The sequence below is a fragment of the Cydia fagiglandana genome, chromosome 4 (genome assembly GCF_963556715.1).
Source record: "Cydia fagiglandana chromosome 4, ilCydFagi1.1, whole genome shotgun sequence".
Lineage (NCBI taxonomy): Eukaryota > Metazoa > Arthropoda > Insecta > Lepidoptera > Tortricidae > Cydia > Cydia fagiglandana.
The window spans coordinates 10,680,313-10,696,833 of record NC_085935.1 but is presented as its reverse complement, the minus strand read 5'-3'; the positions used below and the strand labels follow the sequence as shown (position 1 = coordinate 10,696,833).

At 38.8% G+C, this 16,521-nt stretch overlaps 3 protein-coding genes across 3 annotated transcripts; 1 reads left to right on the top strand and 2 right to left on the bottom strand.

Moving 5' to 3' along the window:
- The first annotated feature begins 7 nt into the window (after positions 1 to 7).
- Positions 8 to 2,615, top strand: LOC134663673 (UPF0184 protein AAEL002161). The gene is made up of 2 exons (XM_063520117.1): positions 8 to 231; positions 1,177 to 2,615. The coding sequence occupies exons 1-2, from the start codon at positions 132 to 134 to the stop codon at positions 1,338 to 1,340; spliced, it is 264 nt and encodes an 87-aa protein (XP_063376187.1). The 5' UTR covers positions 8 to 131; the 3' UTR covers positions 1,341 to 2,615.
- Positions 2,398 to 3,328, bottom strand: LOC134663671 (probable NADH dehydrogenase [ubiquinone] iron-sulfur protein 6, mitochondrial). The gene is made up of 3 exons (XM_063520116.1): positions 3,119 to 3,328; positions 2,719 to 2,895; positions 2,398 to 2,585 (listed from the first exon to the last, which is right to left on the bottom strand). Exons 1-3 carry the CDS (start codon positions 3,233 to 3,235, stop codon positions 2,520 to 2,522), a joined length of 360 nt encoding a protein of 119 aa, XP_063376186.1. The 5' UTR covers positions 3,236 to 3,328; the 3' UTR covers positions 2,398 to 2,519.
- A 2,032-nt stretch (positions 3,329 to 5,360) lies between these two features.
- Positions 5,361 to 16,292, bottom strand: LOC134663674 (kinesin-associated protein 3). Its single transcript, XM_063520118.1, has 12 exons — positions 16,134 to 16,292; positions 15,452 to 15,621; positions 14,666 to 14,904; positions 13,701 to 14,265; positions 13,160 to 13,260; positions 12,557 to 12,796; positions 11,427 to 11,601; positions 10,318 to 10,545; positions 9,991 to 10,109; positions 9,636 to 9,783; positions 8,862 to 8,934; positions 5,361 to 6,123 (listed from the first exon to the last, which is right to left on the bottom strand). The coding sequence occupies exons 2-12, from the start codon at positions 15,606 to 15,608 to the stop codon at positions 6,015 to 6,017; spliced, it is 2,154 nt and encodes a 717-aa protein (XP_063376188.1). The 5' UTR covers positions 15,609 to 15,621; positions 16,134 to 16,292; the 3' UTR covers positions 5,361 to 6,014.
- Positions 16,293 to 16,521: the final 229 nt, after the last annotated feature.

Here is a 16,521-nt window from a genome sequence, read left to right as displayed (position 1 = left end):
CACATGGTCTAGCTTGTCTATTATTTTTGACATCTTGAACGATTTTGCAATATACATTACATTCTACTGTTTTCAAAAACAAATAAAAATATTATTTTAATTACATTTTGCTAATATTTCTGTCATACAAAATGGCTGGTCAAGAGAACAACAAGCCCAATCAGGATAAAGCTGAGGCTGATAGTGAAATTGCGCCGAGCGACGAAAGCAACGATGATAATATTTGTGAAGGTAAAGGTTTTTCAGAATAACAATTTTATTCGTCTGTGCAACTTGTTTCGTCTACTTTCGTAGGCGTACTACATAATGTTTATCCCGTGTTACCAGCTACGCTCGCAGCACGTAGCTCGCGCTGAATGTGTTAAAACTTAATAATTTGCTACACCCTACCAGGATTCATGTCCACATATTTGTTACCTTGTACCTACTATGTCGTACACGAATGCAATGATTAAAATAACGAGTTTCTTCCAGTGGTATATATACATTGATTGTATGTGTGTTAGTGGAACTTGTGTGTAAGGATTAAAAAGTAAATATAAAACAAAATGTTCTTATAATACCTTTCTAATGGTTGCTTTGTCTAGCAAGAACTAAAGCCTTGGCTCTTGCTACACAAGTGCTTCATCTTATCGTAAGGGATAGTCCAATACCGCACAACTAACTAAGTCGAAAGAGTTCGAAATTTCAAAAATGTACAAGGAAATTGTACCTAAAGGTGAATTTACATTACGAAATTAGTGTCATGAAATTGGTTTCGTGACATTAGTTTTACCAACAGTTTTACGTGTAATTTAGTACTTTCATAATGCATGCATTAATTTCACGAATGCAAATCAGTTTCATGCTCTGCGCGATTTTTTGGTGAAATTAGTGTCATGCAACTAATTTCGTAGTGTAAATACGACGTGGAAACTTAGTGTCGCGAAAGTGTCTGCGCTTTGCGGATGTGTAGCTTCGATGCTGATGCGGCCATGGTCACTGCGATACTGTGAATTTCACGACACTAATTATTTCACAAAATTACTTCCGCATATATCGAAACTACTTTCGTGAAACTGATTTCAACATGCATGACACTAATTTCGTAATGTAAATCCCGCTTTAGTGCTTTTGTTAGTTATGCGGTATTCTATCCTGGACGATATGCACACTTAATCAAATTCACCTTTACAGAGTATGAAATGTTGGATTCAAAATTGGATGAGCTAAATACGGCACTTGATTTTCTGGAACAAAAGAATGATGATATTCACAAGAAATTGAAGGAACTTCTTCAGTCCAACATTGACATTAGACAACAACTGCAAAATGAGAACTCCATGTCTCCTGACAATTAAATAAAATGTGAATATTTATGGGATGTTATATTCATTATTTATTATAGTCCATACTTAGATAATATTATATGTTTGCATTGTGATTATACACTACATTGAGCATTCACTAAAACTTCTTGTTTTAATTTTTAGTAAATGCTTTTTGAAATTTCACTCAATAATATTTTAGTTACTTCATAAGTAATATTTTCAGAAATTATTGATAATTTGCCATAAATAAAATTATTGTGTAAGTTCTACAAGTATATTACAATTATTATTGTTATAGGGTATGTAAAGGGCTATGAAAGTTAATTCCAAATACATTTATTGATTGTTAGTCTTTGTGTGATGACATAATAAAATATCATTACACTAAGGAAAATATCCCATGGAAGTATGCAACATAATTTTCAGTTTGTTTTTTGCTGGCAACACACATTAGCCACTTCTGAAGTATATGTTTATGATCTTTAATACCAAAGCTGTGTGTTGTAGGCTGCCCATTAAATTATTTCAATTCATCTAAGTAATGCGATATCATTAGAATAGTCATTTTAAGGACAATGACTGTTATTCTACTTTCATACCCAAGGTTTATGGGTCCTTTGTTATTACAATTAACACTTTGACTGACCAAGAACCTGCCTGGTAGGCACTCGTAATGTTTGCTCAGATGCCGCACAACCCGCCTAGCGGGTTGTTTTGTACGCAGATATAGACGACCGGTTTCTGGGGTAGTGCGCCGTTTTTTGCTTGGTTGCGAAAGTGTTAAAACACCATATATTTTCTAATGGTAACATAATACCTACTTCAATGTTTCAATCAATATGCTTACTGTGATAGAAATGTTACTTGAATAACTTGTATTATATTTAGGTATTAGACCTTAAATTGTTGTTTTATTTTAATAGCTACAATCAGATTTTGTGTAAAGAGGTGGTGAGAGATTATTTTAAAGGCCATCATTTTTTCAATTGTGACTTTCAAAACACATGTTACTCACTTATCTCAAAACTGTATTTAGACACAATATCCCTAACCGCCTCCGTGTATATTAAATGTAAACCGAAAAGACAAGGTTAATAAATTATTTATTTCACCTACATTTTATTTAATTACTAAGCAATAATAAAATAATAGATCACTAGTATTTTCAAATAAGGGTGATTGAAATAGTTTGCCAACCATTAGTGAATTTTAATGATGATCCTTTTTCTCAAAACGCAATCCACAATATCCACAGGAGTGGTTGCCTGGCTTGTCCTAAAAAGTAAAGAATAATACATTAATAAAAGTTGAGAGAAATATCTGTTGACTAGGAAACTACTGGACAAATTATAAACAACTTCCCGTCCACAAAATGGTTTTGTCAAGGCAAAATATGCAGAATATTTACCAAGTTAATGTAAACCCTGGGATGTCCTTCTGGTCCACTTCCTCCATCACACCATACTACTCTTTGGGTGACTTGCTTTGTCGGGACTCCTGCTATCAGTTTTATAGCCCAATTGGGATTAACTTGCTTTGGAGCATTTTCGAATCTAGCAAGTCTGTAGTCGTCGGAACTCCATTTCTAAAAAGCATTTAACATATTATTAAAATGATCAGACAGCTTATACATTTTTAGACAATGTTGTGAATAAGTTGTATGTATCTGTGGTTAGTTTGTTATATAATATTGATGTGTTGTTGTCAAAATCAAGGATCCCTTAACCAGTAATTTTTATTTAAAGCGAAATGCTGATGTGTAATAAGCTAATTCCGTTAAAGGATAAGTAAAAAGATGCATTGATTACTTGGCCTGTATGAGTTTCTACGTCTTCCTTACTCGTAGTCATAAAGCGGCAAACGACTGGGTTCACTCTAACAGCTGGGATTTTGTTCAATAGAAAAGGAAGTCTGTTGACACTCATTTTAAAATTTCTCGAAGTGAAGATCTAAAGATGAAAATCTATTCTTCTCTCCTCCTGCAGTTTTGGAAAATTGCAAGCGATTTGAAGTGAGATGTCAATGTCATAAACTCATAAATGTCAAATGGGAGCGTTCAAATTTAATTCCGTCGAAGTTATTGCATACATGTTGCACACGGCGCGTATTTCCGTCAGTAGAAAAAAGCGGCAAATTTTTAAAAATGTAGGCGCGAAGGTTACCGATACCATCCTATTACTCTTTGGGACAGCGCGGCGCGCTTATTCTTTCTTCCGTGGGGAGAAACCACGTTAATAGCCGAGACAGACTACCGCACCGCGGCTTTGGTGCGGTGCGGTAGTCTGTTATGGCTGTGGAATGAACATCCTGCCGAAAATGCTATATGTACTAGTGATTGTATTATCTCTGATACTATTCAGCAAGTTATACAGTACGAGTAAAAGCCGTAGTCAAGGTCACGGCGCGTTGCAGTAGTGTGTTACTGCTGTACTTTATAGTACTTATTCCTTTTCATCAGATCAGACACTAAACTTTCTGAGCACGCCTGGCTGAACTTACAAGATATTATATGTTAGGAATCATTGAAATAAAAAGCAATCATTATTAGCGATATTTTATTTAATATTGTTAAAAATCATTAACAAAATAAGGACTAGGTTAGGGGTTGTGCACAAATCACGCGAGGTCCGATGGGGGTCACGAAAAAATCACGATAGATCACGTTGGGGGAGGGGGGTATAAAGTTGCTAACACACTATCGCACCGCACCAAGGTCATTGTGGGACGCACCCATAAGTAAAAGGGAGAAAGCGATATCTCTTTCTCCCTCTTACTTATGGGTGCGTCCCACAATGACCTTGGTGCGGTGCGATAGTGTGTTAGCAACTTAAAGGAAACCTCACGTGTATTTTTCTACAGTGAACGAAACTAAGAAAAAAAGACCTACCACATAAGTAGATACTTTTTCTCGGTTTCTTTAAATATAGATTTTCACTCTGCACTTCAAAATAGCGAGTCTATTAAACGAAAATATAAAAATAAACACGATTTTCTATGTACAAGACAATTTATCTTAAAATTAGGTCGAACGAAATAAAATCAAAAAAATACACGTGAGGTTGCGTGGGGGGAGGGGGGTTGCCAAAAACCTCACCAAATATCACCAAGGGGGAGGGGGGTCAAAAAGTAGTCGAAAACACCTCGCGTGATTTGTGCACAACCCCTTATCAATTGCAGTGGATGTATATACTGTTGCTCGAAGGTATATACATAGTATTAGATGTGCAGCTAATTCTAGTGTATAATTATATTAATTAGGACTATTAGGAGTTATAAACAAGCATCAAGCAACATTTATTAGTACATTACGATACAGGTGCGAATTACCTATTCGCACATGTATCGTACAGTCGACGTCAAAGATACGTTTACGGTTTTCGCCTTATTACAAGGGAGTAAGATGCAAAAGTGTAAACATATCTTTGACGTCGACTGTACAGCGTTTTACAGTACATACTGCCCCTTAAATATTCGACATAGTTATTATTAGCATGTTACATAACATGCTAATAATCGCACTAGTGTGGTAAAGTAGCACCATATGTACTGTAAAGTATACATATATGCATTCATATTGAGATCATAGTACAACCTATCCGTGTTACTGTAACAATTTAGTTGAAAGTTGAAACCATAATATACCACTTACCTACTCGTTTCTTTCCTGCCGGCCTAGCCAAGGTTACAATCGCTATCGCTTCGACAACGAAAAGCTTTATGTCTCTCTATCACTCTTCCATATTAGTACGACAGTGACAGTTGCGTTTCGATCGCTACGGAGCGTAAGCGATTGGCATCTTGGCTACGCGGCCTGGCTAGAGTAACGCTACGTCTTACGTAGGCGAACAAAGCGCGAACGCGGCGCGGCGCGGCGCGGCGAAAGCGGCCGCCGCCGCGCCGCGCCGCCTGACATTCGCGTGCAAATCGCGCCGCACCGCGTTCGCAACGAGATCGCTTACGTAGGACACTTCTATGGGCATCAAAGGATTGATTTCGCCGCGCCGCGCCGCGCCGCGTTCGCGCGTTGTTCGCCTACGTAAGACGTAGCGTAAGGTAGTGGTAAAGGGTTGGTTAGCCCGACTATATTGTAATACTTTTTTTTACTAAGGTACGCTATATGACAATAGGGTACTAAAATCAAACAGGTTAACGTAAGTACAATTCCGGTTTCTTGCCGAATGGTACGCGGTAAATATGGCAAGTATTGAAGGAATTAAATACTACTTAAACCTGGCATTGAACATTAACATGACTATTTTGATTTGATTTGCACATTATGGTCCGTTTTTTTAGCATAGCATTAGAAATAAGGTAAACAATCTTGATGTGTCTTTTAATTGAAAAACACATTTTAAAAATAAGTTACGGCAAATATGTAACAATTATGAATCTAATACGATAATTTATATTCTTCTGCTTTCAGTAATAGTTACTGATTTTTAAAAAGCGTTTTTCAATTAAAAGACATGTCAAGATCGCTTACCTTCTTTCAACTCCTTTCTAATGCTAAAAAAAACGAACTATAGTCATTAACACATTACAAGTGATTAAATTGTGTCATATTATATAGAATTTCCATAAAAATTACCACTTTCTATTGCTCTTGAGTCCATCCAGTATATAGGATATAGGTAGATCCACCTTAGTGTGGTTGAATACAAGTGGTACCTCCGTACCATAGAATAAGTAAACAGATCAGTTATTTTACGAAAATACTTTGAGGTTATTTGTATACAATCCGTCGTTTTCAACAGCCTTCTCAGCCAGGGCATTTGTTCCGTACATTTCATCCGCTTGTCTTTCCGTGGGGTTTCTGTCAAAATAAAAATATATAACATGAATCTAGTATATAACTGAATCTGGCATGAAGGGTGAGGGGAAATGATCGAACGGGATAGAGTTAGACCGTAAAAAGTCTGCAGCGATTTTGGTAGCCCACGCAGTGCAAGTGTCATTTTAAACGTCAAATTTCTATGAAATTATGACGTATACATAACACTTACACTACGTGGGCTATCAAATCCGCTGCAGACTTTTATTGGTGCGACTATAGTCTTATGTACCTTTCAGTAAGAGTAGCAGCGAAAGCGCTATTGTTTGTCCCGACCGTAAATTTCGTATGGATTATGGTGGACAACAAATAAATTTGACCAATCATAGTGTCGCATTGTGTATCTTTTGTAACATCTTTCTGATTTTATAAGGGCCAGTTGCACCAACCACATTTGACAGTGATCAACGTCAGCCGGCGCACAGTGTTCGATTTCCCTCAAAAAATTTCCCTATGCTGTTAATTGCATAAATCAATCAAGGAATGCATTTGAAATGCAAGACTAGAACACCCAGAAGTCTATTTCAAATACTTTTTTTTATAAAAAATAAATTATATTTCATGAGCTTGACATCGAAAAATTACTAAATAAATTCTACAAAAGTATCTGATGAAGAAGTCGCTTTTTAATCAATGTAGTTCGATAAAGAAGCCTTTGGCGCATATTTTCTAGTTCTTAGTTTTGGAATTTACCCTCTGCTTACCGAGTTATTCATATAAATACAGATTTTTTATTTCATTTTTTTTCTCCTGAAAAACTCAAAAGTGCGACTTGTAACTAGCACTGAAAGATGGCTCTCAACTAGGCCTATCACTGGTAAAAAAATCACGTTCCACTATCGCGGCGTTTGGGAGTTACGTATAAAGGTCAAATTATACTTTTTAGGGTTGTTACTTAAAGGTCAAACAAATATGAAAGGTCGGAGTAATTAAAAAATCTGATTAAATTAAATTAAGGAACAAAATAAGAAACTTTATTTATATTTATTTATTTAACTTTTATTGCACAATACAAGAAATTACAAATGGCAGACTTGCCAAAAGGCATTCTCTACCAGTCAACCATTGGGCCACGCAGAAACTTTTAAGTGCAGTGCACTTTGTTAAACAATAAAGTCATTAAATTCAGAAAAGAAAGAAAGAAATTCAGAAGTCAAGTTATAGTTTCTTTTCGCAAGTTAGTCTCAGATTTTATGTATTTTGTGGCTCATACAAATCATTTTCATTTTCGAGAACTAACGTGCAGTCGTCAACATGGGATGGATTTTCATCACCGTCTATTAACGAAGATCCATCATTAGCTAGATCTTCATCATCGACTTCAGCCTCTTGTAAGTTTTCTTCATGAATCGGCTTCAGAAGTTCACGAACTGCTTCTGGTAGACTAATCCTACTGGACGATTTTTGGCGTTGTCTGTAGTGTGCCATAGACACGAACGGATCTGATGATTCTAGTGCACGGTGAAAGAGATCTATCATAGTTTTTCTCCTGTTCATTTTCCGGCAATGGTGTTCCCTATCTGACCGCCAATATTTATTGCGCGATTCGGCCGCTTGCTCTGAGAGCATACCAACAGGAAGAGAACATGAATCTATGATCTCTTCGCCGTATACTAGAATTTTGTGTACCGTTACAGTCATCGGATGCCATTCATATGACGACTTCTTCACATGCCTTTCCGCGAGCGTACGGCAAAAAGTACCGAACTTTTTTGCATCGATAGGATACTCGCAAGATATGGCGACAAGTATAATATGTAATCCGTCGATTAACCACGCATCAAGACCTAATATCTCAGTAAATATGGCACGATATTTATCGGATAGTGCAAAGTATAGTATAAATGAAAGAGGTTTGCACACAATTAAATGTATTCAAACTTAGCCATTTTGATAATGATGGATAAAATTGTTTTTTACGATTAGTCGATTTTTAATTAATCACTAGCACTGGTGCACTTTTGCCCCCGTCAATCCAGTGTTCCTGTATTTTTATTTATGTACCTGGAGTATGTCTAAACAATATACAGTTCTGTAATAGAGGAAAATTTTGAATTAATTCTGACTAAAAATTAAAGGTCAAGTTGAGGGTCAACCCTAACACTGTATTTTTAAATTCGATAACTCCCAAACTCCGCGATAGTGGAACGTAATTTTTTTACCAGTGGTTGACCTAGTTAAGAGCAATCTGTCAGTGCTAGTCACAAGTCGCACTTTTGAGTTATTTAGGAGAAAAAAATGAAATAAAAAATCTCTATTTATATGAATTACTCGGTAACCAGAGGGTAAATTCCAAAACTAAGAACTAGAAAATATGCGCCAAAGGCTTCTTTATCGAACTACATTGATTAAAAAGCGACTTCTTCATCAGATACTTTTGTAGAATTTATTTAGTAATTTTTCGATGTCAAGGTCATGAAATATAATTTATTTTTTATTAAAAAAAGTATTTGAAATAGACTTCTGGGTGTTCTAGTCTTGCATTTCAAATGCATTCCTTGATTGATTTATGCAATTAACAGCATAGGGAAATTTTTTGAGGGAAATCGAACACTGTGCGGCGCGCCGCGGCGCTTTACTATGAAACTATCCATACATAAAAATTTAGCGAACTCTTTAACGATACGAACAGTTTGGTGCAACCGACCCTTAGTCTTAGTTTGGCAGATATCCATCCACTGATTGAATACAGGGCTTTATGGACAAGAGAAAATTATTACCTTCCATTAGAGCGATTAATATCAACTTCACCAGACAAACTGTCCGAATCGTCGTTAAGTGATATCTGGGAATCTGAAATAAATAATTAAAATAAAACATTGAAATTATAAATTAATTTTATGTTAGTTTTAGTGCCTCTAGTTTATGCATGAAATAATATCTTTTCTTAGGATCATATTGCCTTAGGGTGGTCCATCTGTCCAATTTCTTTGTCCAATGTCATTGCGTCTCACTCTCTCATTAAGCAAAATGTAAGACAAAATACACTTGGACAGGTGGAATACCACCCTTAGCTACATATTTCCTTTATAGAGTGCTCATGTGTAAATAATCGTAAGTCTTAGCCGACGCTTTATAATGCAAGATCCATGAAGGACAGCATATGGTATTTAATGGTGAACTGGTACAGTAACAGACTCCTAGGCCCGACAGAGTAATGATGAAATAGTTATTTAAGATACAGGTGCGATAAATAGGAAATTCTTTTCGCACGTGTATCGTAAAAATTTTTACTATACATATGGGCCTCAATTTTATCCGTTCGGCTCAGCATTGCTCCGAGCAATTATCAGGGTTGACACAACTTGAAGTCCCTTTGCGTGTACGACCACAGATAAGATAATGACTTGAATTTTGACAACCCTAAATAGCCGAAAGGGATAGTGCCATATATTAGAAAGGGAATGATTCGACCGTGAACCGCTGTCAAACTTCGGTTTTGTAAGTTCGTTTCTGTACGGTAGTACTATTACTTATTCTGTGGTAAAGGTTACCGGAGGTGGCAAGGCGGTGCGTGGTGAGGTACTCGGCGGAGAGGTAGGGGGGCAGCTCGTCCGCCGCGTCCCCCGCGCCCGCGCCCTCCGCGCCCAGGCTCTCCACCACCGACAGCCACTGCCCATTGTGGCAGCGGAAACGCTCCACCTGTCATCATAAATATGCATTTACAAGGGTTATTTCCACTATTTACCACCAAGTTGCTACCGGTGGTACCAACTTGATTTTTTCCCCCATCTTTTACCACTGGTAACTACTGGGAAAAATAATTCCCAGTAGTAGTTGTAATGATGTGGTATCGCTAAACCTAAAGTGCAGTTAAAGTACATGTTGATCGTGCTTCAAATTACTTACCTTAATTCTAGCTGCCCAGTCGTTTTGCATTTGAGAAATAATATCAAGACACGAGTCGCACATCTTTCTGATCTCCACATTTTTATCTTGCATGAGGTCGATGAGATAAGCGGGAGCTTCTGTACAACAAAAACCGTAAAAAATATATAAATTAAAACAAATACATACCTATATAACACATTATTTTTATTTCATAAAAACAGTAATAAATATTTTAAAATTTTAATCGTTCGAACCATGTGAGAGAGAATTGTAACGTTTCCACGTGGTTTTTGATAGTCAAGCACCTATCAATCGCAGGAACCCTCTCGGACAGTATGTACCGACCTGTGCGCGACACGAGGTACTCGGCGGTGGGGCGGTGCGCGAGCAGCTGGCGGAAGGCGAACACGGTCTGCAGCACGTGGTCGTCGTCGGCCTGGCGCAGGCGCAGCAGCGCCACCAGCGCGTCGGGCGCGCCCGCGCGGGCCAGCGCGCCCGCGCAGCGCGGCTCCGCGCCCAGCGCGCCCGCCAGCACCACGCCCTCCAGCACCAGCTCCGGGTCGCTGCTGCTGTCTGTACCGCACACACACCATGTTCGTACTTGCACCATCCCACGAACCCGGGATTAACCGGTTCAACCGTTAACCCAGTGTCAAATTGTAATGGTAACCATGGTTATAGTTCGTAGGTTTCAAACAGAGCCCGAGCTAATCCTATTGTCTATTGTTAAGTAAAACCGCTCGTGCCACGTGCCGCCACCACCACCAGCATAAAATCCTGCGTACTTCGGTTACTGAGTGCCGGCGAGTCGAACGCTAGGAACCAGTCTAAAATGTGTCATCGAGATGCGTAACAAAGGCGCGTTATCGGAGAGCGCACCTACACTGGTTTTTTGAGCGTTGGACTAGCCCGCGTCCAGGTGCCAAATAGAATAAGTATGACCCTTTTTTGCAGGTAAGTAGCACGTGCGGTTTTACTTAACAATAGACAATAGGATTAGATTAGCCGCCGGGCTCTGTTACCAAGCTACGAACTATACTCCAGGTTTAATCGGTTAACCCCGGGTTAGTGAATGGTGCAAGTGGCCCTTAATGAATAATTAACTTCATCTATCTCTATAGGATTAACTTGGGTTACGTTATTTTTCGAGATTCACCCGCTGGGGGATGGACGAGTATATCACGAATCAAATGACACGTTGGTAGGCCGTCCTATTTTAGTTCTAACGATCAAAAATATGATACGAATAAACACAACAAAAATCTACTGCTTTTATAGGCGCGTCCATCTTGATCTGGTGAATTAACCGGTAGCGCGTTCCACAAATAAAGTCCCGCGAAGAACACGCGTTTACCATATCTGGGCGCACCTGGCGAAACACCACTGGGTCACGAATGTAAGCCACGTTAGCGGAACCTACAAAAGTTCTAATGTTTTGAGGGCGTTCGTCTTACCAGGGTCTAATATCTTCATGATGCATGGAATGAGGTTGTATCGCTCGACGACGGCGAAGATGTCGAGCGCGCCGTTGAAGTCGAGTATGTTGCTGAGAGTGCCGATGCACTCGATCACGAACTCTTCGGCGGCGTCGCTGCTAGTCACTGCCCCGGCAATGTCTCCTACGAATTCCTAAAATAAGAATACTGTGTTGAGGTACACGTCGTCTCAGTTGGTGTATTTCTGATTATGACTTTATCAATTTATATCATCAGAACATTGTCTTATGATGGCTGATAGACGTAAGTAAGCTTACTCACTACAAAGTAAGGGCAAATCGCATAGCGTGGTACAGATATCTGATGCGTAGGGATAAAAGGCGTGTGACGAGAAAGGTATTAGGAATGAATTTGGAGGGAAGTATGAGCCGTAAGAGGAAAGGAAAATGAAAGAAATTGAGGATGGATTGTGGAGAAGTGGGTGGATTGTGGATGGGTGTGGATAGAAATTGTGGAGATATGAAGCTAACGCTAGTGAATGATGAGATGACGGGTAACAAAGAGGTATGGAAGAAAAATACATGATGCATCGAACCCAAGTGAATGGGATATGAGCAAGCGAAAGAGACTCACCACAAAGAGCCGTTTGTCCTGCACGCGGTGCGACTGGTTCCCGAGTTTCATGAGTATTGGATTACGTTGACGGCAGGCGTAAGTAAGCATCTCCTTTAGACAACTTTCGGCAACAGTCTGTACAGTACAGTACTCACCACAAAGAGCGGTTTATTCTGCGCATGGTGCGACACTCGACAGATTCTTGACCAGCTTCATAAGCCAATGCTTCCTGAGTTCCCTGAGGCGCCCCTCGGCGGCCATCTGCTGCGCCGCGCGCTCGCACCACGCGAGGTTCACACACAAAGGTGTGTTGTTGTTTGTACAGTACAGTACTCACCGCAAAGAGCGGTTTATTCTGCGCGTAGTGCGACAGGTTCCTGACCAGCTTCATAAGCATAGTGTTACGATGGCGGAAGGCACGCGTCAGCAGCTCCCTGAGGCGCCCCTCGGCGGCCATCTGCTGTGCCGCGCGCTCGCACCACGCGAGGTTCCCGCATAAAGCTGTGTTGTTGGTTGTACAGTACAGTACTCACCACAAAGAGCGGTTTATTCTGCGCGTGGTGTGACAGGTTCCTGACCAGCTTCATAAGCAGTGTGTTACGATGGCGGAAGGCGCGCGTCAGCAGCTCCCTGAGGCGCCCCTCGGCGGCCATCTGCTGCGCCGCGCGCTCGCACCACGCGAGGTTCACGCATAAAGCTAAAAGCACGTCGGTACTCGCGCCGCCGCCGATTCCGCTCTCGCTGTTCACGTTCAATAGAAGCATGTCCGTCAACTGAAAGTCAAAATGTCTGTTAATAAATTTCTGCACAATAATCAATTTTAACCCCTTACTGCATGTAATAAAATTTATTTGTTTCAATTTAAACTTTAATAGCTGTCAATAGAGTTGAATTTGATGTGATGATGAATTTGACTTCTAAAAATGAATCATTTGAGCACGATTTCGCGGGTTCCCCTCGTAGCCAGTAGCCACTAAGGGATAGCTTCATCAGAGCAGCTTGATAGTACCAAATTATTGCATAGTCAACTGTATCATGAATACTTTCAAAATTTGATATAAATACAGTTATTAGAAGTAGGTTAAATAAAATCGACTTGCAAGATTTTATTACATTGTTAGCCATTTAAGTCTTACCAGTTTGACGCAATCCGACTGCGTAAACATTAACTTGACTCTATCATCCATACTCAGATGGTACAGGATTTTCATTGCCAAATTAATGTGCTTATCGTCACCTGGAACATAACATTCATTATAATTTTACTAACCCTTTCAATGGTTTACGTTATAAACAAAAATATCAATGACACGCCAAGGTCCTGGTAAAGTAAACCTTAGGTACTTACTAGAAAGTGTAAGTTTACTTTGACAGAGTACGTTAGAGAGTTGGACCAAGACAAGTCTGCAACGATTTTGACAGCACACGCAGTGCAAGTGCTTATATACGCCATAATTTCATTGAAGTTTGACGTTTAAATACATAGCACTTGCACTGCGTGTGCTATCAAAATCGTTGCAGACTTATCTAGGTCTAACCCTAACACCTATAGTTGTCCAAGGTGCAGTGGGCACGACTAGTAACGACGATTTTAAGTGTTCTTGGCGTTCAAAAGGTTAATCCAGTATGATGATTAAATTTCTTTAGCTGCAATTTATTAAGTAGCTGTTGACTTACTTGTGAAGTTGATAAACTTCTGGAGTAAGCCCATTTTAATCATTTTGTTGCGTAGTTTAGTATCAAATGTAAGATTGAATAATAGTTTCAGCGTCACATTAACTAAATCTGCATTTGGCGACTCCAATAATGGCGCCAACTTTTCAACAATGCCTTTGGATGCCATGCTGTTTTTATTTTCTAGGAAAATTGAAAGTTTTTGCAAGAATGAAACAATGAGGATAAGTAGGTCAATATTAGAATGCCTCTCCATGGCGCCGATGAGGAGACCAACAATATCTTTCTTGTGCATCTTCTCCTCAACTTTGACATTGTCTGCTACATTCAGTAACATGTAGAAAGCTACTCTCAGAAGCTGTTCTTGCCGTTTAGAAAGAGTTTTAAGCTTTCTTCTCAGTTGTTCCTCGTCGTTTTTGGAGAGAGAGTCGTCTGAGGCATTGCACAGGTCCTCATGGTAGCTAGAGACTAAGGTGCGACTTTTTTGTAGGTTTACATCAGCCACGGCCCACGTGCCCGACTTCGGACGGCGCTTCGGCTCTGGAATACGGCTCTTTGGTAATTCACTCTAAAAGCAAGAAATAATCCTATTTGAAAATACTGAACAAATCATTTTATAAATGTTTACTTACTTACTTAGTAAACTAAACTAGTAGAGGTTCAAAAAGAAACTCGTATATTGCAAATTTGGTTAGAAAATATCTATTACTTTCTGATTAAAATTGCTTTGACAATACAGACAGACAGACTTACATGACGAACTTATAAGCGTTCTGCTTAGCCATCATGACTATGGAACCCTAAAAATATGAATGTAATCTTGTTACCCTATGCCTGTCTGTCTGGAAGACAGGTATACCAACTCACCTGCATTTTTAACCTGGACCAAAATAGATCTCAATGATTTAAGTGATGGCAGTTATAGGCATGTTTTTTGCAATTAATTAGATGTATAGATGAACTCTTACCTTGTCAGGAGTAAGTATCTGTTTCTTCCCTTCAACTTTCTCTTTCCACTGGTCATACCTTTTCAGTTCGTAATCAATTACATCCATGCATAGTGAGCCAATTTTGTATTGAATGATGATTGGATGGAAATCATTGTAGGTAGAAAAGCAGAAGAATGAGTACACAATATTGGTGCTTAATTCTATACTTCTTTTCCACTCTTCTCTGAGTACCCGAGACAGGGCACTTAGTAAAGCCTCTGGAAACAGGTCAAGACATCAATCAGGGTAAAAGGAAAAAAACTGTGCATGATCACTTCTTAACACTTTCAGTGCCAAGAGCCCGATAGTCCGGTTCATTTTGTATTGGAAATGGGGCGCTTGGCACTGAAAGTGTTAAAACATTGTGCTGTGCGTTCTGCTTCAAGGTCCCATTTCTTTGAGAACAGGGCTGCCACTCCCTAGGTTTGTTTTAAATCCAACCTGGGAGTGTCAACCCCTGGTCAATTCAGATTTCAGACATTTATTGTCAGGGGTATCCCTACATACAATTTTATTTTTGGTGTAAATAATTTCCCGTGATACTTAATACTGGGACAAAATGCAATCAAACTAAATTTAAAACTAAATGTGTCCATGATCAAGTTTTTGTCCAGAGTAGACAGCCCTGTTTAAGAATGATATTGTTGCACCAAATATTAAGCATTCTAGCTACTACATTTTCACATAGAATTATAATTATACAAGCAAGTACCAGCTAAAACACTACATAGTTTAAAATGTATTTAGTAAGTTAAACATTTATACCATTACGGGCCAGTTCAATCAAATTGTCTGGGTTTCTAGCAAGCTGTAATATTAGTGCAGATCCTTTGATTTTCTCCGGGATATCATCATAAAGTAACTCCACATAATCATCAACATTGTTGAGGACAGCAACTGGTACACTTTCAACAGGACTCATTGCACTATATTTTCTGAAAAAAAAGAATACTAGCAACAAGGATAGCTATTTGTTATCTATATCAAAATCAAAATTCTCAATGGGCACTTCTTGCCTAATAAGGGAGATTGGTTGTAATATGCTGTAACATTGTATTTGACACTGCAAGGTCGTAATTGATTACTAAGTTATTATAGTTGATGTTTACAAGACATTGTAATTTCAATGGAACATACCTATGTATGCCTTATCACCCATGGAAACGAATTCTACATACTTGAGCTATTTAAACTTAAAATATAACCAAACATTATAAACAATAAAACCATACACCTACATCTTCTGCACAAGTGCCATGAAGGACATATAATATGGTTCAGAATCAGTTATATTCAGTAGCTTCCTGATACATATACAATAAAAACGTTAGCTAGTTTTTAAAACAAGAAAAAACAAATACAAAAGTTACTAAACCTAATATTTGGGTAGGTAATGAATTTATATCATCAGCTGTTCGTACTTTCAATAGTTGTGGCTGTTACTCACCAAGGGCAAGGGTGCACTGGTAGGTAAGGTTCTCCACGCTTTTTGTTTTGGAATTATAAGCTTGTTTAAAATAGAACAGTGCTTAACCTTCATATGAATATTTAATTATTTACGAATAAATATCTATCGATCGATTTCCTATTCCACTCCAAATATTTTGACAGCAGACAGAGTCACAGATACACAAGTTTCCAATCATAGGGATCATAGGTTAAACTTCGAAGCTCTTTGATATCTTGTTTATTTTTATTGTTATGTTACACTACATGACAAATATCTGTATTTTGTCTCATATGGTACAAAATATAGGATTAGGAACATGAAGGCCTGATACATATCCTGTTGTCTATGATTCGTCCATAGAGACGAAGAACAGGAGGATTGTATT